Source organism: Grammomys surdaster, unplaced genomic scaffold (genome assembly GCF_004785775.1).
Source record: "Grammomys surdaster isolate TR1022 unplaced genomic scaffold, NIH_TR_1.0 371, whole genome shotgun sequence".
In the NCBI taxonomy this organism is placed as follows: domain Eukaryota; kingdom Metazoa; phylum Chordata; class Mammalia; order Rodentia; family Muridae; genus Grammomys; species Grammomys surdaster.
In genome coordinates, this window is record NW_021604790.1 from 753,934 (window position 1) to 775,207 (window position 21,274).

At 50.4% G+C, this 21,274-nt stretch overlaps 2 protein-coding genes across 3 annotated transcripts; both read right to left on the bottom strand.

The window, feature by feature from the left end:
- Positions 1-1,221: 1,221 nt before the first annotated feature.
- Positions 1,222-12,200, bottom strand: Dhx58 (DExH-box helicase 58). The gene is made up of 13 exons (XM_028780514.1): positions 12,103-12,200; positions 11,833-12,001; positions 11,414-11,615; positions 10,974-11,164; positions 10,104-10,220; positions 9,470-9,596; positions 9,139-9,330; positions 6,441-6,694; positions 5,402-5,551; positions 5,146-5,307; positions 4,154-4,344; positions 2,721-2,817; positions 1,222-1,760 (listed from the first exon to the last, which is right to left on the bottom strand). Exons 2-13 carry the CDS (start codon positions 11,998-12,000, stop codon positions 1,575-1,577), a joined length of 2,037 nt encoding a protein of 678 aa, XP_028636347.1. The 5' UTR covers position 12,001; positions 12,103-12,200; the 3' UTR covers positions 1,222-1,574.
- Positions 12,201-12,703: 503 nt separating this feature from the next.
- Positions 12,704-20,641, bottom strand: Kat2a (lysine acetyltransferase 2A). Of its 2 annotated transcripts, none has more exons than XM_028780458.1 (18): positions 20,263-20,641; positions 20,000-20,123; positions 19,347-19,492; positions 19,154-19,243; positions 18,731-18,912; positions 18,455-18,646; positions 17,543-17,649; positions 17,223-17,333; positions 16,994-17,130; positions 16,702-16,910; positions 16,369-16,495; positions 14,762-14,872; positions 14,300-14,443; positions 13,965-14,079; positions 13,843-13,879; positions 13,692-13,755; positions 13,507-13,591; positions 12,704-13,365 (listed from the first exon to the last, which is right to left on the bottom strand). In XM_028780458.1, the coding sequence occupies exons 1-18, from the start codon at positions 20,584-20,586 to the stop codon at positions 13,172-13,174; spliced, it is 2,499 nt and encodes an 832-aa protein (XP_028636291.1). In that variant the 5' UTR covers positions 20,587-20,641; the 3' UTR covers positions 12,704-13,171. The 2 variants fall into 2 exon arrangements, with proteins under 2 accessions (XP_028636291.1, XP_028636290.1); XM_028780457.1 differs by having other exon boundaries at positions 16,994-17,133; positions 20,263-20,619.
- Between the last annotated feature and the right edge of the window lie 633 nt (positions 20,642-21,274).

Here is a 21,274-nt window from a genome sequence, read left to right on the forward strand (position 1 = left end):
CCTCTCCCTACTCCATGCCTACCTGCCTCCAGCCCTCAAATGCTGGCTGTCAGGCTCTCTTCTCCCCAAGTGAAAAGTGGGGACGAGGGGGACAGAGGGGTTAGAATCTGTCATAGGATGGAGAGGACACAAGGACTTTACATTCTTGAAAAGCCTCAAATTGAAGCGTTTTAGATCCAGGAATGGAACCCTTAACCTCTTTCCTGGTAGGTGTGTTCTCTGCCTGTGAACCGTGTCTTGGGTACCTCAGATTTATCCTGCTGATGATCTATATGAGAGTTGGACAGACACGAAAGACATCTTTCTTTCTTTCTTTCTTTCTTTCTTTCTTTCTTTCTTTCTTTTTTTTGAGACAATCCTATGCACACCTCAAACTTACTATGTAGCCAAGCCTGGCCTTGAACTTACCTTAGCTACAGTTATTATTCATTGTGTACGTGTGTATGTGCACATGAGTACACTAGGGTGCCTGTGAGGAGGCCAGAGAGACAACTTGGTGGTCCTTATCTTCCACCAAGTTGGTCCTGGGGATTGAACTCAGTCAGTCAGGTTTGTAGGCAATACTTTAGCCAATGAATGATCTCATCAGAGCATCCTCCTGTCTCTATCCCTGCAGTGCTTGGATTCCACGCAGGCACTACCCATGTTGGCCTATGCAGTTCTGGGCATCAAACCCTGGGCTTTGCACATGGTAAGCAAGCACTCTAACAACTGAGCTTCATCTCTAGTCCCAAGGGTAATATTTGAACATTAAAAATTACCCAAGCAAGGCTGGAGAGATGGATCAGTGGTTAAGAGCACTTGAATGCTCTTCCAGATGTCCTGAGTTCAATTCCCAGCAACCACATGGTGACTTACAACCATCTGTAATGGGATCTGATTCCCCATTCTGATGTGCATGAAAACAGAGTACTCATGTACATAAAATACATGAATAAACAAATCTTTAAAAAAAAATGAAAATTGAATTGTTTACCGGGCAGTGGTGTTGCATGCCTTTAATCCCAGCACTTGGGAGGCAGAGGCAGGTGGATTTCTGAGTTTGAGGCTAGCCTGGTCTACAGAGTGAGTTCCAGGACAGCTAGGGCTATACAGAGAAACTGTCTCAAAAAAAAAAAAAATTTACCCAAGCAGATAAGTGTTTGGGGAGGGGTACAAGATAGGGCTTCCGGTGGGAACAAAGACACTTGCGAAGCTCTGTCTCTATCTTGACTAGAAGGAGGCGTGGCACATTAATGAGGTTTATTTTCCATCAATTACACTTCAAAATAAAGATGGTTACATATTCTCTACCAGATTTTTAATTTATGAAGAGCCTCAAAAAGAAAAAGAGAAAAAACCAAAAGGTTCTTGGGCAAGGGAGGGATGTTATGGTTCCTAGTACAGCAGAGCATGCCAGTTCTCCTGCATCCAACTTCCAACTCCATCCAATGTGTTTAAGATCTCTGGAGCAGAAGAAAGGGGTAGCCAGACGACCCAGAACCAGAGCGATAGCCAGGGGAAGGAGGCTGGCTTGCTGGCCTCTGCTGCCCCCTGCAGTTTGACCTAGGTACAGGTACTGCAGCCACAAGGGGTCAGTCCAGAGAGAGATCAGATAGGCTTTGGGTGCAATCCTGCAGGATGTCGAAGTCAGGTATTGAGAAAGGCACCCGGGACCACTTTTTGGCCTGGATCTTCCCGTGAGGGGTCTCCAGTAGCATGCTTCCAATTTTGAGCACCGGCAAGGTCACTGATTTGTAGATCATCTGGAAGCCCCAGACCTGGTGTGGTAGAACAGATAGAAGCATGTGGCTTTCTGTCCTCAAGCTGGATTTCTGTGATGACCAGCCCTGTATCTACCACCAGAGGCCATTGTGCAGTGGGCTCCCTAAGACAGGACTATAATGAAAATTTTGGTTTCTTTAAAAACACAGACATATGAGAATGTCTTTTTTGTTTGTGTGTGTGTTTGTTTGTTTTTGTTTTTTCTTTTTCAAGACAGGGTTTCTCTGTGTAGCCTTGGCTGTCCTGGAACTCACTCTGTAGACCAGGCTGGCCTTGAACTCAGAAATCTGCCTGCCTCTGCCTCCCAAGTGCTGGGATTAAAGGTGTGCGCCACCACTGTCTTAATTTTAACCCCAGGTGTGCAATATGGATTCGAATTGTTTGCAGCAGCTGACTATGATTTGCTTCGTGCTCTAGCAGGGACGTGGTTTTGACAGCTGCAGATAGTTTCTGCAGCTCTGTGACGTTTGGAATTCTGGGGACCCTTCAGAGGGTATAGAAATGCTAGCGCACAGATAGAAGGGGCTGGTTGGCTGGTTGGTGGTTGGATGATGTTGGTTGCATTGTATACAGAGAGACAAAAAGAAAAAAATTAGATATCCTGACACTGAAGATCAAACTGGCCCCAAGGAACTCCATGCCCCTAATCAGCAGGAAGTAGTCTACCAATAATGTCACCCCCTTTCCCCTTCTATCCTTTTTTCTCTCCTACCTAGGGTTAAGGGGTTGAAAGGGTGGATAAAGGAGTGGAAAGGGTGGAAGAAAAAGGAACCCACAAAATAATAAAAAGTCAAGCTACACGGGACTACAGCACAGACTGCGGGTCCCCCACAGCAGGCATGATTCCCAACTGGGGTAAGGGCTTGAAGGCGCAGCTAGGCCTCCTTTCTCAAATCAAGGGCCTCTGGAGTCTGGGGCTGAGGGCTCTTTGCCTTGGGCTATAACCCCTTACTTACCTCCCCACAGTTACTGCATCTGATGGTTCCTCCAGGTTTCCAGTCTTTAAAGACCTTGTTAATGGCCACAGGCTTCTGGGAGGTGGTATAATAGACTCTAGAAATAGATAAAAGTAGACAGAGCCCTTCTGGAGCCCCTGAACCCTAGACTCCATGCCCTATAGCTGGCCAAGTCCCTGTCAAGACATCTGGCCTTTCTGCCTGGTCAAGATACAGAATTTCCCAGAATCAGGAAGTCTAGACCTCAGAAGGATCGGCCTGCCTTGTCCACAGCCTGTTCCTGCATCCAAAGAACATCCTTGGATCCTGAGTTCCATCCCTTCTCCTACCTAGATGAAATGGTCTCTAAGATAGAGCCAGCGTGAGGAACTTTAGCACTGTGGCTTGACACACAGAGGTGTCTAATAAATAGTTACTTAATGAATGTTTGGGGGCAGGACGGGGTTGGCTCAGCAGGAGAGGGAGAGCTAGACCTGTATAAATTTTGTGTGTGGGGCACCACCATGCTCCTGTGGAGGTCAGAAGAGAATTTTAAGGAGTCTCTTTCCTTCTACTATGGGATGTGGGAATCAAGCTCAGGCCATCTGGATTTTGAGACAGGATCTCATGTAGCTCACGATGGCCTCTAGCTCGCTATGTACCTGAAGGTAACCATGACCCGATTGCTGATCCTACTGCCTCTGTCCCCTAAGTGCTGGATTCCAGGTGTGGACCACACTCAGTTGCTTGGGATCCAACCCAGGGCTTTGTGCATTCTAGATAAGCATTCTACCATCTGAGCATCACCCTAACTCTCCCCTCCCCACTTTTCTCTTTTTCTTATTTATTTGTTTGTTTATTTATTTATTTATTTATTTATTGAGACAAGGTCTCTCTATGTAGCCCTGGCTATCCTGAAACTCACAATGAAGATCAGGTCCCTTCTCTTTTTGAGTCCAGCCTGGCCTGGAATCTCTGTGTAGCCAAAGGTGACATCTTGAGCTCTTATCTCCCAGGTACCTCAACTACAAGCACATGAAGCACCACGTACCATACCCAGCAGCTCCAGTTTTTTTTTTTTTTCTTTTGAGATGGAGGCCTTTCTGTTATCCTGGCTGACTCTGACCTCCCAGACTCAAATAATTCTCCTCCCTAGCCTCCCGAGCAGCACAGACAGGCCGCCTCACCTGACAGCTAAATTCTTCTTGCTATCCTGAGAGTGGGTAGGGTCAAGGACTCAGGACATGGCTGAATTCCTTGTATCCTAAGTTCCAGTTCTCTTTCATTTACAGAATGGCTATGGGAGCTTGAGCAAGACACCACACCTCTGCTTCCTCACTCGTGGGATGTGGAACAGGGCTGAGGAGAAACCCTGCATGCTAAAAATGCTCTTTAGCTTGCCACACCCGGTAAAAAGCCCGTCCGAATCCTCCAAGCCCTCCCATGGCTCTCACGAGAAGTTGGGGTTCACATTGACGTGGTGGGTGCCCTCCACCTTCCGCAGGTCACTTCCGTAGCCCACAGCCACCATACAGTTGATGCAGAGAAGTTGCACGTGCTCTGGTAAGAACTGCCCCTGCTGGCTCTCCCGATGGGCGGCACGTGCTGCTCGCTTAACTAGGGCTGCTAGCTGCAGGTTCTGGATCTAGAGGAGAGGGCAGGGGACAGGACTTGGACATGGACACCAAAAGACCCAACCTCAGGAAAGCTCCCAGAGTTCCCAAATACCCCAGATCATTTCTACCCAGACTCAGAAGGCTTGTTTTTTTGAGACAGGTTCTCTCACTGAACCTGAAGCTTCCTGGCCAGCAAGCCCAGAAATCTTCCTGTTTTGTCTTCCCAGAGTTAAGATCACAGAAACACACTGCAGTGCCCAGATTTTTACTGGACTGGGAATTCAGGTCCATGTACTTGTGTGACCCTTTACTGATTGAGCTATCTCCCCATTCTGTTAATTTTGTGTTCTCCCTTTGAAAAATGTCATGCAAAGCTTTTTTAAAAATCTATCATGGGACAGCATTACGCTAAGACAACAGTACCAAAGAACATGCTTTGATTGCGGCTTCTGAGATTAATCTTACATTCTGCCTGTGTCTTTGTTTCCCTTCTATTTCCAGAAAGGCTCTCACAAATACACAAAGTAGCTGTTCCCCCACCCCACCCCCACCCCTTATCCCTCAGCACCCTTTGAAAAGACAGATTCTCATATAATTCAGCTGACCTCCAACTTGCTGTTGTAACCAAGGATAAGGGCACACCTGGGACAAGGCCTGTTTCTAAGGTCATGCAGAGGTCAGGCATTGCCCTCTCTGGCAATGTTACTGTGGGCTTGATCTTTCTCTGTATGGTATAAAAGTTCCCTAGGTGAGCCTGGAGGCGATCCTGGGAGTGTGTGGATGCAGTCAGAGCCTCAGGCTCTCAGAGGTTGTTGCAGGCTGCCACTGACCTTGGCCTTGAACTCATCAGGGTTCATCTTCTGTACAGCAGCCACTGCCTGCTCCATCAGCACTTCCAGGGCCTCATTGGTTAGCTCCCGCTTTACCTCCCGACTACCCTCTGTAGCCAGGAAGGAGTACACACTCTGACCAGCTCGAGCACGACCCCGGGCCTGGGAAGAATGACAAAGGTGAGGGAGATGTTGGCTGGGATTCGTACAGGATCCTTCCAGGGCTGTTGTAGTGGGGAGGAGGGCTTAAGTGTACCTGGACCATGGAGATCTCATTGGTCAGGAGCCCATAGCGCACCACCACATTGCACTGAGCAATATCCAGGCCCTCCTCTGCCACACTTGTAGCCACTAGAAGGTTCAGGATACCATCCCTGAACTCCTGGATCACTTCTTGCTGGTCTTTCTGTTGGAGGGTTCAGGGAGAAGGAAAAGGTTTATGGGAACCCTGAGTCCCACTCTGTTCCAAGGTTACCCCTAAGATCCTGCCGGTCTTTCCTAGTGACTCACATTCTCTAGGACACTTTCTCTTCCTCCTCCCTCCCCTCTCCTCTCTCCATTTATTTATTTATTTATTTATTTATTTATTTATTTATTTTTGGTTTTTTCGAGACAGGGTTTCTCTGTGTAGCCCTGGCTGTCCTGGAACTCACTCTGTAGACCAGGCTGGCCTCGAACTCAGAAATATACCTGCCTCTGCCTCCCAAGTGCTGGGATTAAAGGTGTGCGCCACCACCGCCCGGCCTATCCTCCCTCCCTTTAAAAGACAGATTTTTCTGCATATCCCAGGCTGGCCTTGAACTTGCTGCTGTAGACAAGAACCATCTTGACCTTCTGGGTCTATTGCCTCTATCTTTCATCTTCTGAGTGCTAGGATTACTGTGCGCTACCACACCTGGTTTATGGCTTTGAGCTCGTGAGGCAAGTATCCTACCAGCTGAGTTATAGCTGTAGACACCTTCCCTAGTGACTTCTAAAAGTCTCTGCCTACCCGCTATTCCCCCATAAGGGATCCCATATTCCTGATCCTCTGCCCTGAGAAGCCATACCATTTACTCTTTCTTTAGTAAGAGGCCCTTGGGTCCCTGCTACTCCATTCCCCTGGGACTCTCAGGCAGAGGAAATCTGAAGTGAAAGGGGATGGGGGTAGGGAGTGTCTCTGTGTCATCCCAGCTCTCTGGTCTCTTGTCTAGGAAGATTCAATCCCTCTTCCCCAGAACCTTTCTGCTAGCTCTGTGTTGAGGACCCTGTTCTGCTTTTTCCCCTGTAAAATGCCTCCAGCCACGGCCAAACACCTGGGTCATGTGTGTGCTCTGGCTTGTGTTCCCTGCTCCAATCAGCATCTGAGGCTTGATGCCCACAGTCTGTAGGCAAGGTTGCTGCCGAAGCCAGAGCAGGAGGGAGGAGGCAGTCTGACGGGTTCTGGTGAAGATGATACCCCGAGTGTGGCCAGGACTTCCAAACTTCTTCAGTAGGATTCCTTCCAGCATCTCCAACTTCGGGTTCTCAGGACCCTGAACTGCTAGCCGGGCCAGCACATTTTTATGGTCTGAAAACACCAAAACAGAGGCACAGGGCTCAGGCCTGGGTGGACAGGGTACTCACGGGACAGTTGTTGGCAGAGAGGCCACCTGATCCCATTCACTCCCTGAGCTGTTCTAAGCACACTTTAAGAACACAGTTCCACTTACTCTCAAGGCCAGCCTTACAGGAGACAGTAAGTATAGAATTCATCCCTCACAAACCCCAGATCAGCAGTCCTCAATCCCACCACTAGGAACTTTGCATCTGTTGTTTTAATTTTCTAGGCAGGGTCTCATGTAGCCCAGGCTAGCCTTAAGCTCACTTCTTCTGCTTTCACTTCTTAAATCCTAGGATTACAGTTATGGTGTGGTGGTTTGAATAGGTTTGGCCCCCATAGATTCATGTGTTTGAATGCTTGGCCCTAGGGACTGGCACTATTAGGAGGTGTGGCCTCATCAAAGGAAGTGTGTCACTGTGTAGGCGGGCTTTGAGGTCTCCTATCCTCAGGCTCCACCCAGTGCGGAAGATAGCCTTCTCCCTGCTGCCTTCAGATCAAGATATAGAACTCTAGGCTCCTCACTTCCATGCTTCCCACCGTGATGACAGTAGACTAAACCTCTGAACCTGTAAGCCAGCCTCAATTAAATGTTTGCCTTTATAAGAGTTGCCTTGGTCATGGTGTCTCTTCATAGTAATAAACCCCTAACTAAGACACATGGGCAACTACATTGTATTCTGGGAAATGAACTAGGTCTTTGCACATGCTAGGTAAGTGCTCTAATCACCGAAAGACACTCCAGCATCCCAGCCCCACCCTTGAGGATTTTTTCCTTCCATTTTTTTTCCTCCCCTGAGAGAGGCTTCTCTATGTAATAGCCCTAGCTGTTCTGTAGACCAGGCTGGCCTCCAACTTAGAGATCTGTGGCCTCTGTTTCCTGAGCGCTGGGATTAAAGGTGTGTGCCACCACCATTTGGTCTTTGAGCTCTTTAAACTGATCTCTGATACCAGGATAGCTTTGAGCCAGATTTTCCTGGATCACCTTTTTTTTGGGGGGGGGGGTTTTGTGTAAAAATATGTGTTCATGCATGTGTTTGTGTGTGTGTTGGGGGGGCATGTCAGGCATCTATAACTATTAATCTTATTTCAAAATTTTTTATTTATTACCATGTGCGTGCATGGTATGAGTTCCTGGGTATACGCACCATGGCATGTGTGTAGAGGGTGTGGATGCATGCTTCTCTTCCCCCTTATATGAGTTTGAGAGATCAAAAAGGTTTTACAGCAAGGACATTTACCCACTGAGCATCTAATTTTTTAAAGATATGGTCTCCTACTGAAACCAGAGTTCTCTATCGGCAAGATGAATTGTCCAGCAAGCCCCAAGGATCCTGGTGTCCCCAGCACCCTGGGGCTGAGGTGACAAGTTGTCTGCACCTGATTTTAAAGTGGGTTTCTAGGATTGAATTCAGGCCCGTGGAGCCATCCTAGTGTTGGGTACACTGTGTGAAGGTGTGCCTCTATATTTTCAATTGTTAATTCAGTACGAGCAGAGAGCTGAATGCTGGAAAGATCTTGGTGTTGTTATTTCTATGGCTTATCTCTGGCCTCATATCTTATAGTGTATGCTTCCCCAGCATTCAATGTAGTCTCTCCTCACTAGCCTAGAGGCAATCTAAAATTGTATTTGTATTTGATTGGCTGTAATAACGAGCTTTATGGCCAATAGCTGAGCAGAAAGTGGAAGGAAGAACTTCAGAGAGAGAGAGAGAGAGAGAGAGAGAGAGAGAGAGAGAGAGAGAGAGAGAGATTGATTGATTGATTGGGAGAAGAAGAAATATAAGAGATCAACGGACCAGAGGGGAGTAGAGAGGCAGGGCTAGCCACATGGTGGGACATAGTGCTAGGATTAGTTGGGTTAAGCTAGATAACTGGCTATGGGACTGCCCTAATTAAAAGGCCTAGGCTTTAAAATATCAAAAAAGCCTCTGTGTGATTCTTTATATCACGGGTAGGTCTGAGAGAGTGCCGTTATAGCCTATGTTATAAAATATCTTTGTTGGGGGCTGGCAAGCTGGCTCAGAAAGAAAAAGCATTTGCTACTAAGCCTGACAACCCGAGTCCAATCCTTGGCTCCCACATTTGAAGGAGAAAACAAACTTCTAAAAGTTGTCTTCTAACCTCGATGTGTGCTGCTGTGGTACATGTACACACACCAATATACCTCCTCTCCCCGATCAATCAATCAACCAATCAATCAATGTAAGAAGAAATTAAAATATCTCTGCTAATAACCCGACTTAGTTTTGTTTATTGCAAACTGTCACACTTGAGGAAACAAGTTTGCCATACTAGCAGTATTGGAGTTTCGTTAGGAAAATAGAGACCCAGGACCCTCCCTGGGTCGTGGTAGCTGCCCAGCTACAAATGACCTTAAGCTCTCAAGCAGCTCTGACCCTGTTGTGCCTCACCATCAAACAGCTCCAGCAGCCAGCGTTCAGCTCGCACCATCTGTGTTTTTGTGGCACGTTCTCTGTCGTAGAAATCTTGCAACATGTCAAGAGCATCCCATGCACGGACGGTATCGTGGATAAATAGTGCATCATTGTAGCGCCGCAAATGCAGCGCATACACCCGCTGTTCCTGGAGCCCAGCCTCTGCCGCTGCAGGAAAGAGGTGCAGGGTCAATTTGGAGGCTCTTCCATTCCTAAAAGTTCCACCCAGACAGGCCCCTCCTCGAGAGTGTAGAAACTCCACCCCTAAAAGCCCCGCCCAGACAGGCTCACAAGCTGCCCCTCTCACCATCCTTGCACAACTGTACCACTTGCTGCTCATACATCTGGGTTCCAAATTGCTGCTTCAGGTCAGGCATCTCTAGTTGTTGGTGGATTTGGTTCATAAGCTTTTTAAGCAAGTCTCCAAAAGGATCCTGTTCAAGAAGGAGTGAGGGGATGAGGGGACTCATGGGAAGGTTAGGTACTATGTAGAACTCGGTGTATTTCCTTGAGAGTGAGAACTTCAAAGTTCTGAGTGTGAAGTATCCTGGCTGGAGACAGGGATCAGATCCCTGTATGAAGCTTCTATTGTCTCACCTACATTTATACACTTGTCTTGTGGCCCGGGCACAGAGATGCGGAGAGCCCTGGGTCAGCCCTGTTTACAGACATCGGTGAGTGTCACTACTAAAGAAAAGAACTGGCCCTCAACACCAAGCACCCCAGGTTCATGGCTTGGCAGTACCATGAGCCAATCTGGACAGTAGGCTATGGACTTGGTCTGCAGGTGCCTTGGAGCACAGAAAAGGCAGATTGGAGCAACAGAGGCATAGGCAAGGGGACTGAAGTGACAAGAGCTGGGGAAGGTGGAGTCAGGATCCAAGCCTAGGTGCCCTAACTCAGCACCAGACCCCCAGCCTGCCCTGTGCCCCCTCACATACCCGTGTGCGCCTCTGGCAGAGGTCATACTGCTTGCAGGGTTTTGGGTTTTGCTCTAGCAGCTGGGAGCAGCAATTCTTTGGTGACATGATGCGCCAGGTATCCAAATTCGCACAGAGCTAAAAGCAACAGAAAGGCATCACTGAAAGAGGAGCTAGGTAGAATTTGAGGGAGGTAGAGTCCTGGCTGAGGACAGGAAAGGCTGAGGCAGGGCCACTGGAAGTTGGGATTCATTTCAATAAGTCTGAAGTGTGTCCTGTGAGTCACTAATACTCCCCCACTGATGAGAGAGGAACTTAGATTCAAACGACCATGAAGAAACTATCGAAAATAGCAAAGAGGGCGGGAGAGATGGCTCAGAGGTTAAGAGCACTGACTGCTCTTCCAGAAGTCCTGAGTTCAAGTCTCGGCAACAACAAGGTGGTTCACGACCATGATATCTGGTGCCCTCTTCTGGCCTGTAGGCATACATGCAGGCAGACCCTGTACGCATAATTAATCTTTAAAGAAAAAAAAAAGCAGTTCTCATTTTCATAGTTCCTAGTTCAAACAGCTTCCAGTTTGTAGTATGAACAAACTCCGAACACAATTAAATAATGAAAACTAGCTCTATGACAGAGTAGTGGGGATGGCCTGGGGAGACTGACAATGACAGGGACGTTTGCTGAATGGTGGGAAGGACTCTGATGGAGGTTCAAAAGAAAGGACATTCCAGGCAAAAGAAATACTGAGTTCAAAGGGTCCCACAAGCTCATCTGCTCAAGATAGTCGAAGAGACCAGTGTAGCCACAGTATAAAGGGTATGTTTGGTAGGATTAGGAGGCAGGACAAACAAGAATCTCTGGTGGGAGGGGCTCAGGGGCTCAGCTGACCTGTAGGATGTGGTCAATGGCCCCTTGGAGCTTGGTGGCACCTCCAGTGCCTGGGGAGGCTGTGAGACCCAGGACCTGGGGAAGGGGCTTTGCTTTCTTCAGCTTATGTTCTAGGTACAGGCTCAAGATGGTGTTGTAGACGGTGTCCTTGTGGGTGTGGTGACACTCGTCCACCACAATCAGCGAGAATTCTGGGGGCACATGAGAGACAGAGGTAAGCAGCTGGCACTTCTTCCTCCCGGCAACTTTGTAAAGTCCTCATTCTTGTCTGAAAACTTCCTCTTCCCTTCCCTACTAAGGGGTTGGGTCCCAGGCAAGAAGCAGGTAGGAATGATTTATCTTCAACTTACAGATTAGGAAACTGAGGCTCAGCTGGAGGAAGGGGGCTTATTTGCCCAGGAGCATGTCCTGTAAGCAGGTTATGGTTTTTTTTTCCTCACCTGTGAGCTCTACGTGCTCATCCTCCTCAGAGCTGTTCAGTGCTAGGTGCAACAGCTCTGCTGTACAGATGAGCAGGTCATGGCTCCGAGCCATTAGGCCAAAGCCAGCTCGAGATCCCATGTCCCCACTCAGGGTCGTTATGGTCCAGTGTTTATCCAACATGCGCCTGAACTCCTCAGCGTGCTGGCTCACCAGGTGCACCTGGTGAGTGAAGAATAATGGAGAGAACCTGGATTGGAGTGGGGGTGGGAAATGGCAGTTGTTGGGAGTTGGGATGGGGGAAGCTGGGAGGAGCAAGATGCCAGGACATGGTTCAGGACCCAGACATCTCCTGAACCAAGGTGAGAAGACCTGGCAGAGCTGTCGTCTAGAAGAGATGAGCTAAGAGACCCCACTTCGGGAAGGGCAGACCACTCACCCTATTGACCAGGACCACCACCTTGCCTCTGTCTACTGTTTCTAGATGCCGCTTGGCCACAAAGGCAGCTGCCCGGGTCTTCCCAGCACCCGTGGGCAGCCATATAATGATATTCTTGCCCTCCAGAGCAGGTAAGATCACTTCCCACTGGTAGGGTCGCAGCTCCATTCTGGAATGGCAGAGGGATCAGAACATGTACCCACCCCTTCCTCCCGGCCAAGCCAGTAAGCTGCAGAAGCTGTTCTTAGCCAAGAACTCATAGATACCTACCTGGAACCTGCACTGGCGAGGATTAGGATGGGGTTTGGAAGAGTAGCCGACTAGTCTGAGGCTTCTGAAGCTCTGGAAAGCCAGGGCGGGCAGCTCAGTGAACAGAAATGAAACTGAAACAAGGGGAGGAGCCAGATGGAGCCCAGCCCAGCCACAAAAAAAAAAAAAAAAAAAATAAAAAATCCGAAGACTGGCAAGGGAGATACTGATGGGGATTCCAGGCCAGCACTGCTCCTGGGTTCTCTACTTCCTCATCTGTTTTTACAGCTGGTCTGAGCTTAAGACCTGGAGGTGCTGACCTTGGCTGCCTGTTTCCTGGATCAGGAGTCAGGGAATAGGCAGGCATTATGGACAAGCTCTTGCTTTCCCTTTGCAGGTGAGACAGGCTGGAAGCTATTGGAGCAGAAGGGTGAGGGATGGCAGTCAGCCAGGTCCATCACCCCACTATACACTGCAGGGGTCAGTGGCACCACTGTAGCCTGAAGTTAGGCTTCCAGGTTAGAAGGGGAAGGAATGGAGGGGCAAAGGTCAGTCTGCTAATTCTGAAGTTGGGCCCCCCCACAAAAAAAAAACAAACAAACAACAAACCAATCACACACGGGGGGGGGGAGGGGGAAAGCTTTATTGTTCCCTCCAAGGGATTAATGCCAAGGAATGAATGATCCTCCTGCCCCAACCTTGGGGGACAGATGGACAACAGTGTAGGACGAGCCAAGGTCCCTTAGAGTTCCTCCAGTCTGGGCTGTTTCCATGTCGAGGCTACTCACTGAAATAGTCCTGGCCCCGGGAAACAGGCACCAGGACCAGGCTCAGGCCGCTCAGCCTGCATGGCTCTGTAAGGACCAGCAGTTCATCCCCCGGCCCCACACCAGACATCTCCCCAAGGTCGGATGGAATGAAGGTGGGGAGAAAGCTACAGGCTTGGGAGTGAGTGCCTGCTGGCTGAAAAGTCTGTAAGATCTGGGGCCCCTGGCTGGAGTTTCTCCTGCTGAGTCGGGATGAGGGGGGCCAGGAGCACCCAAACGCATCTGATGAGACAGAGGCGGACATTGCAGATGCCAGCTGGGGTCTACTTGTCGATGAGCCCTCCTTCTTTGAGCTTGAAGTAGAAGAACTTCTCCAGGGCACTGGCGCAGCGGCAATATTCACTGTCTGGGGGATTGTACTCCCGGCAGTTGGCTATGACCCGCTGCAGGTCAGCTACAAAGAGCTTCCGGGTCACATAGTAGCGACTGCGCAACCGTTCTGTCATGGTCTTCAGGTCTGGGTCACAAGGGAGAAGGTACATGACTTTAAGAGGTGAAGGGATATAACTGAGGCTGCCCACCATGGTGGGTACCTGACTCAGTGCAGACAGGAGTGGATTGGGGGCACATGCTGGGAAGTGAATACAAGGGTCCTCACCAATGGGGAAGCGAATAACCTCATAGTAGTCAGGAGCCTCTGACTTCTTCACAGGTTCCATGAAGGGCCAGGCACTGGGGTGTGACTAGAGAGAACAGAGGAGCTGAGGACAGGCCCAGTATCCACTGCCCAACTGAAGACTGCCACCCACTTCAGTTACTGACAAGAGGATCTTGGCCCCCCACCTTGATCTGAGCCAGCAGGTTTTTGAGGGTCGTATACAGCTGATCAGGGTCCTTAAGCTCCTTGCTGGAAATGAGAGATACCAAGTCTGAGGTCTGGGCCCTTCTGCCAGACCTCGATTCCCATGATCACTCCCCTTGACTGAACACTTACCCCTTCTCCTTTCCCAGTGGCTTCCAGCCTGTCTCTCCTGCAAAGGGAGAAAACATCCCTCAGAATGCCTGCCCATGTCCTGAGAACGCCCTCCTGCCCTTTCAGCCAAGACCTCTGCTCACGAATGCCAGGGACGCTCTCCACAGGGATCTGCCTCACTCCCTCTTTGAAGCAGCTGAGTCCAGGGTAGACCTTGCGGATCTGTGCCTGTTTGCGCTCAATCAACTTCTTGATGATCTGAGGAAGCAAGGGTCTGAGGGGCCAACTCAGGCCCAATCACCCCCAAGACCATGGTCAGTAAATGGTAACATTTACTTTTGGCTTTTTCTAAGAGGCAGGGCAGGAACCTAAGACCTGGCCTGTGTCCACCACACATATTCATACACATTCTACATTGTCTCTGTACATTAACTCCCCTGTGCACACCCACAAAATCCCTATGGAGACACATGTGCACCTCTTTCTGTTTCTTGATGATGTGGGACAGCTCTGTGTAGGGGATGCGGGGATTTAGCTCACACTCCATCAGCGTTGCTCCTTCATAGTCCTTGATGTAGCCCAGGTAGCGGCTCTTGGGCACCTTGATGTCCTTGGAGAAGCCCTAGATGAGTGCAGAGTTAAGACCCAATCCATCAGCAAGGATTCTCCAAAGTTCCCAGCCGCCTCTCCAGGAGTAACTGGGAGACAGCATGTAGCATGTCCCCTCTCACATCTCTGAACCTGCCCCCGCAAAGGCTCCAGGCCGGCTGCTCCTCACCTCCAATCCCCAAAAGGACCTTCCAATCCCTGGCCTAGACAGAATGGGGGGCCCTTCCTCACTGGTGCCAGGTACAATAGGGGACCAAAAGGGGCTCCACTACTGGATGCTGTGCACCCAATCAGGGCCCCAGGTGGCAGATACGGCGAGACCAAGGCTTACCTGCTTTTTGAAGTAGCCGATGGCATATTCATCAGCATAGGTGAGAAAGTAAAGGATGCTGTGTTTGATGTGGTACTCTTTTAGGTGGTTCATCAGGTGGGTGCCATAGCCCTGGGGGGGGAAGAGAGAACAGGCTGGAAAAGAGATGGGGAAGCCAAGGAGGAGAGGACAGGTGGCAGCAGACGGTCAGAGTTTATGGAGAGAAAGTGAAGGATTTCTAGGTGCTTGTTCAGGGCCAGACTCAGCACTTGATTCTTCAAAGACCCATTCACCAATTAGCCCATGACTGGGTATTAAAATCCTCATTTCACAGGAAAAACAACGCCAAAAAAAACCCCTGAAAGCCAGCTACACAAAGAACAGTCTGAGGGCAGTGGACCACGGACACAGCAGAGCTGGCCTCCAACTCAACACAGCCGTCAGCCCAGACCTGGAGTTTTAGAACAAAGGGGGAGAACAGAAAGGGGTCACAGAGGCCCGTTCACATCAAGACTATACAGACAATGTACCCAAAACAGGAGAATGAAAAGCCCAAAAGTAGTTTGTTGTGAAAAAAAGACAGAAGCTGGAACTATCAACTCCCTGAGGTATGTAAACCCTCCTGCAAAGAAACCAGGGTTCACTTTAGGTGCTGCTGCCTAAAGTGGAGCTTAGTTAGTAGAATGCCTGCTCAGAGTGCACAAAGTTCTGGGTTCAATCCCCAGCAAAGGCTAAGACCTGGTGAGGTGGAGCACACCTGTAACCCCAGCAATCTGGAGGCAGAGAGAAGAGGATCACATGTCTGAGGCCCCCCTGGATTACACAGTGTGCTTAAGGCTGAATGAGTCCCTCTCTGAAACAAAAAGTCCCTAAGGTTAACATAAAAAATATTGTTGGGAGAACAAAGTGGTAGAGCATTTTTGCCTAGTGTGCACAGGGCCCTGCATTCTATCCCAACATCAGAAAAGAAAAAATAATTGCTGATTTGGTACTTTTTCTTGTTTGTTTCTTCAAGACAAAGTTTCTCTGTGTAGTCCTGGCTGTCCTGGAACTCACTCTGTAGACTCGGCTGGCCTTGCCTCTGCCTCGTCCACCTGAGTGCTGGGCTCAAAAGTGTGTACCACCACGCCCTGCTGATTTTTATTATTATATTTATATTTTATTATTATTATTTAATGTGGTGGTATCAAATGAAGGCCTTCATATTTACACTTTACCAAAAGAACCATCTCCTCAGCCCTCAGAATGACATCCATTTTTTTTTGTTGTTTCGATAACAGAGGTTCTCTGTGCAGTCCTGCCTCTCTTGGAATTCAAACTGTAGACCAGGCTGGCTTCCAACTCAGAGAGATCTGCCTGTCTCTGCCTCTCCAGTGCTTGGATTAAAGGCATGAGCCACTACTGCCCAGCGTGGTTTCTTTTTTTTAAAACAAACAAACAAAAAAAACAACAAACCAGTTTTCTCAATGATCAGTTATCAAGGTAAAGCTGGCACCCCGTAGAAGTATGTGGAAATGTCTGGTCAATACAAGAAAGGCTGGGGCACAGTATCCCGCCATTTTGGCTGACTCGGTCCATATTTAAAGGCAGGTGGCAGAACAGGGTTGTGGTTAGGGCACTGTGCTCACCTTGACCTGCTCATTTGAGGTGACAGCACAGAAGACGATTTCCGTGAAGCCCTGAGTGGGAAACATGCGGAAGCAAATCCCACCAATGACCCGTCCATCCTTGATCAAGGCCAGGGTCTTATGCTTCCTAAGAGAGAGGGGACATGTCATGGAACTCACCTGTCCTCTCCTTGCTCCCCAGGTCCCTCAGCCCTGAAAGAGGGAAATGTCATCAGGGATAAGGACAGAGGGAAGGGAATCCTGAAAGAAGGAGCCTTGGAATTTGGGAGAGTGTCTAGTGTAACAGGACGGGGAAGCCAAGGTGCTCTGGGGTGGGAGAGCCTGGGGACTCACGGGTCAAAGACGAGTCGGGCAATATATTCCTTGGGCATTCGTGGCAGCTGGTGGGAGAAGACATTCTGCAGCCCCACCAGCCAGAGCAGCACACGCCGGTTGGCCTTGGGCGTCAGAGAGTTGCCAATGACGTGGAATTCGATGATCCCTCGACGCTCTTCCAGGCGAGCCGTTTCATCTCGAGCTGCATTGGCTGAAAGCAGGCTCGTCTAGACAGAAGAAGGGTGTTAAGCAAGGGCCTCAGGGATGTGGGGATCCCTTCCCCCACACGTTGGCAGGTTGGGCTGCCTACCTCAGGCCCCAGCATGGCAGCGGGGTCAGTGATAGTCAGCATGACCTCGTTGACCAGCTCCATGGGAATGTCGCCCATCACTCGGAGCCGCTTAGCATCCTCCAGGGTCAGGTTCTCTGGAAGCTTCCTCTTCTCTCCTGCTGGGGAGGGAGACAGGATCACCCTGGGAAAGCAGGAACCGTGGAGGGAAGGGTGACTGTGGGCCAGTGGTCAGTGGTCAAGTACCCACCTGGCATGGGCTCAGCCCCTGTGGAATCTAGGCTCAGGGAGCTGTTGCTGCCTCCACCCATGGAAGGACTGAAGATGGGGGTGCTGGGTACAACTGTTGCACTGACTGTGGCTGCAAGAGAAAAGAAATCAAGGACAGGGAGTGGAGGGCATGGCGCAGAGGGTGTGGCATAGAGGGCGTGGCCAGGCCTTCAGAAGCATCCAGGCCCTCTCAGCCGTATCTGAGCCCCAAGGTATCTTCCCACTGCTACCATACCCCACCACTGCCATGCCAGAGGCAGCAGGCCTAAGCAGACCCTGTAGAACTATTGTGCCACTTACCTGGCCGGGGCACCAGCTGTGTTCCCTCCGAAGGTGGCATGGTGAAGCCCGACTCCCAGATGGGAGAATTTGCCCCGTAGATCTCTTCCTCAAGCATGGACAGGAACCTGTAGGAAGAGTACAACTGTCCCACGACTCCAGCCTTCAATTAGAAGTAGCCTGGGCCAGACCCCAGAGGGATTGACAAGCCAGACAAACAGAGCCTGTTCTCAGTGGGTGGGAGGAGATGGCAGCTTCTGCTGTCTGAGAAAGCTCAGTCTGTTGAGTGGGGATCAGGTCCCCTCCTGCTCAGGATAGGACACAACCAGGATCGAGATTAGAGACCCAATTTTGTCATGATATATGGCCAAGGAGAATGGGTCTGAGCTAATGCCATCCTATGCCGTGTGGCTGGGCAGGGCACCCAGTCACCTGAATTGCCTTAGTCCCCTCTTTATCAAATTGGTCTAGAATGACCCAATCTTGCCACCCCTTGCTCCCACATGCTTGTTCCCAGAGTCAAATGGGAAGAAGCTGTGGCACAACAGAGGCAAATGTATAGAGAAAGGACGAGCACAGAGATGGGTAACGACTTCACCTCAAAAGTAAACTCTGACTTCTCAGAGCACTGTGGTAGGAGGGGCTCTGAAGCTGTATCCAGGTGCCCATAGGAAACTATTAGTAACACTCTATCTATCAGGGAATTGAAAGGGGGTAGCGTTAGCTTGGGCCATGTACCTGCCATCCCCAGACTAGCACATACTAGCAAGTAGCTTCTGGGCCATGGGCAAATCTGCCAGGTAGACACCCAGATCCCAGAAGGCCCATGGAGGGAGAGGAGGGACCAATCCAGGAAGCCTTCCTGGAAAAAAGGGGACAACAGCAAGGACATGAATTTGGGGCAAAATCCCAACAGGCCAGACCGAGCCTTACTTGGGGAAGTGAGTGAGGATGAGAGTTCTCTTCTCGGGCACCAGTTTGTCCTTCTCCACCCGAAATTTCTCCAGTAGCTGCCGGCGTGTGACAGTGAAAATGGACCGCAGAAGGCTTCGGCCAAACACGTGGGTGGTCTCATATCGGGGGAGGCTGTCGCAGCTCTGGGGCACGTGGCAGTAACAGAGCCATCTGGGAGAGGTGGAGAGGTAGTGAGGGTGGGGACCACTAGACTGGCTGTCCAAGCGTCCCCTGTGAGGCTCTGCCTGGGCTTACCTGGTATAATTGACCTTGTAGGTAGCGACATCCTCAGACTGGGATCGCTGCCGGAACTGAGCAGGTGTCTCCAGTTTCCAGTAGTTAAGGCAGAGCAGGAACATCTTTGAGAGCTCAAACATTGTCTGCCGCTCTCGGGGGGCCAGGTGGCTAAATTTGTACTGCACAAAGTTTAGTACACCCTGAGGAGTAAGGAGGAGACAAAAATCAGGAGGAGGTGTGAACAGCCAGCAGAGGCATCTCAAACAGGAGGGACTCTGAAGAGAGAACCTCTGACCCTTCCAACTTCCACATCCACCCCAAGGTCAGCAAACACCATGTCCCTCCCTTCCTCCAACCTCTCTCCTGGTCTCAGCTTGAGGAAGTAAAACAGACTCTCCTCCCTCTTAAGTCGCCTTTAATCCTGCTACATGCCTGTCCTACCTGCTCAATGTTAGGCTTCTCAAATGGGGGGCTGCCTAGGGACCCCTCCACCACTGGCCGTGTCATCTGCAGGATGCATTTCCTCAGGAGCTGTAAGGAAGAGGGATGGAGAGAAATAGGGGTAGCAGAGCTCAGAGAGCAAGATCCCCAACTCGCACCAAAGCTTTGCCATCTTTACTCCGTGAAAGCTCACCTTGAAGAGGTAGAAATAGACCTGTTTGGTGTCCGTGTCCTCTTCCTTGTGAACAGACATGAACAGATTTTCTACATCTACTACCATTCCCAAGAGCCGGTTAATTTCATCCTCTGACACGTTCTCCAGGTGGGACACATGGTCCGCTGCAAGACGGTTACATTAGGGTTGAGAAGAACAGACGAGCCCCACGGGGCTTGATTCCTGTACCTCCTCCTAACTACCTGAGACACACCTTTGATTCTCCAATTCTCTCTCTTTTTTTTTTTTTGGTTTTTCGAGACAAGGTTTCTCTGTGTAGCCCTGGCTGTCCTTGAACTCAGAAATCTGCCTGCCTGCCTCTGCCTCCCAAGTGCTGGGATTACAGGCGTGCGCCACCACCGCCCGGCACTCCAATTCTTGACAGACAGGGAGACCCAGGTTCTCAGTTCTCCCATCAGCCCTTGGTAGCTCCCTGCTTTTTCTGGGAAGGCAGATTTCTTTCTTTCTTTTTTTTTTTCCTTTCATGAGACATTCACATTTATTCTCTACCCAATTTTTCCTTAGAAAATCTCTGGTTTCTCTAGGAAGCTTTGTGGTACTTATGTCACCCTGTTCAAACAGGACCTGGTTCCTGCCCTCCGCCCCAGCTCCAAAGATAGTGGCTGCCTTACCCAAGGGGTGCTCACAGCTACGGCACAACTCGCTCAGGTTGGCAGCTGGTTGCTGAAGGTCCATGCGGGGTGCAGTGGGGGGCTTGGGGTTTTTCCAACCATTACACTTGCAGGTTTCATTGGCCTGGAGGCGGAAGGATCAGTCAGCTGATGCTGTACCCCAAGCGCAGGAGCAGCTCTCCGGCTAGAGCTTCGCCCCCATTCCCACCCCAGTCCTTGGATGCCCCAAGCCCCGCCCCTTTCGCACTAGGCCCCGCCCCCACCTTGCAAGCTGAGAAGACCCCTAGTTTCTCAAGCTTCTTGGCACGCGGCAGCCCCCGGACTTGCGCCTTCCTCTGGCTAGCGCGCTGCTGCTGGCTCAGGCCAGGTCGAGCCGGATCCCCCCCACTTCCTACCCCGGCCCCCCCAGTCCCTGTGCTCCCGGCTGGGGCTGCAGCTGGGGCAGGAGCTGGTGCCGGAGTAGGAGCCGGAGTGGGTGCTGAAGCTGGACTGGGCGCAGGAGTCGCAGTTGGGGCCGGGGCCGGGGACTGAAGGGGCCGGGGCTGCGCTGCCGGGGCCGGGTTTGGGGCCTGGGAAGGTTCCGCCATGGCCTCCCCCGCAGTGGAGCGGCGCCGCGCTCCCAGCCCTAGGGCCGCATGGGCAACCGGCGCGCAGTGCGCAGGCGTCACTGCCCCGGCGCACGATGGGAGTCGTAGTCTTCCTTTGCCGCTTCCCATCCTTTGGCCTTCCAGACTTTTCTTTTTTCTTGGTTCCAGACAATCAAATGTCGCTTGATTAAGCATCCTAGGTTGACCACTACTTCATTCTAGTTTTTTTTTTTTTAAGCCATCCGGGATAGTGGTAATTACTATCCTTTTGGGACAAGAGACACCCCAGAACACTGGCAGTCTGGAGGATTTGTGGATGCTGTCCTTTTAAAGTCCATAGGTGGAAGAACAGGCCTGAACCTGGAGTTGGCTCCCACATTGCAAAAGCCTGCCCCACTGTGGCTGCGAACTAAGGTTTGCAGCCACAATAGAGATGAAATGTAACATTAATTCTACATTTTGTACTGTGTGGTGTTCACACATATTAACTTTGACAGCCTTTTCTGTACTTAGGTCGCTGTTAAACGGTTTTATTTTCAAAAGAACAAAGAGACATAGTTGTGGGCCATGCTGATGAATGTGTGTTCGTGTGCAGGCATTCATGTGTGTGTTGGGGGTGGGCAGGAGATGGGGGTTGGAGGGAGGCTGAGAACTAAAGAACCAGAGAGACAGTGCCAGCCCAACACTG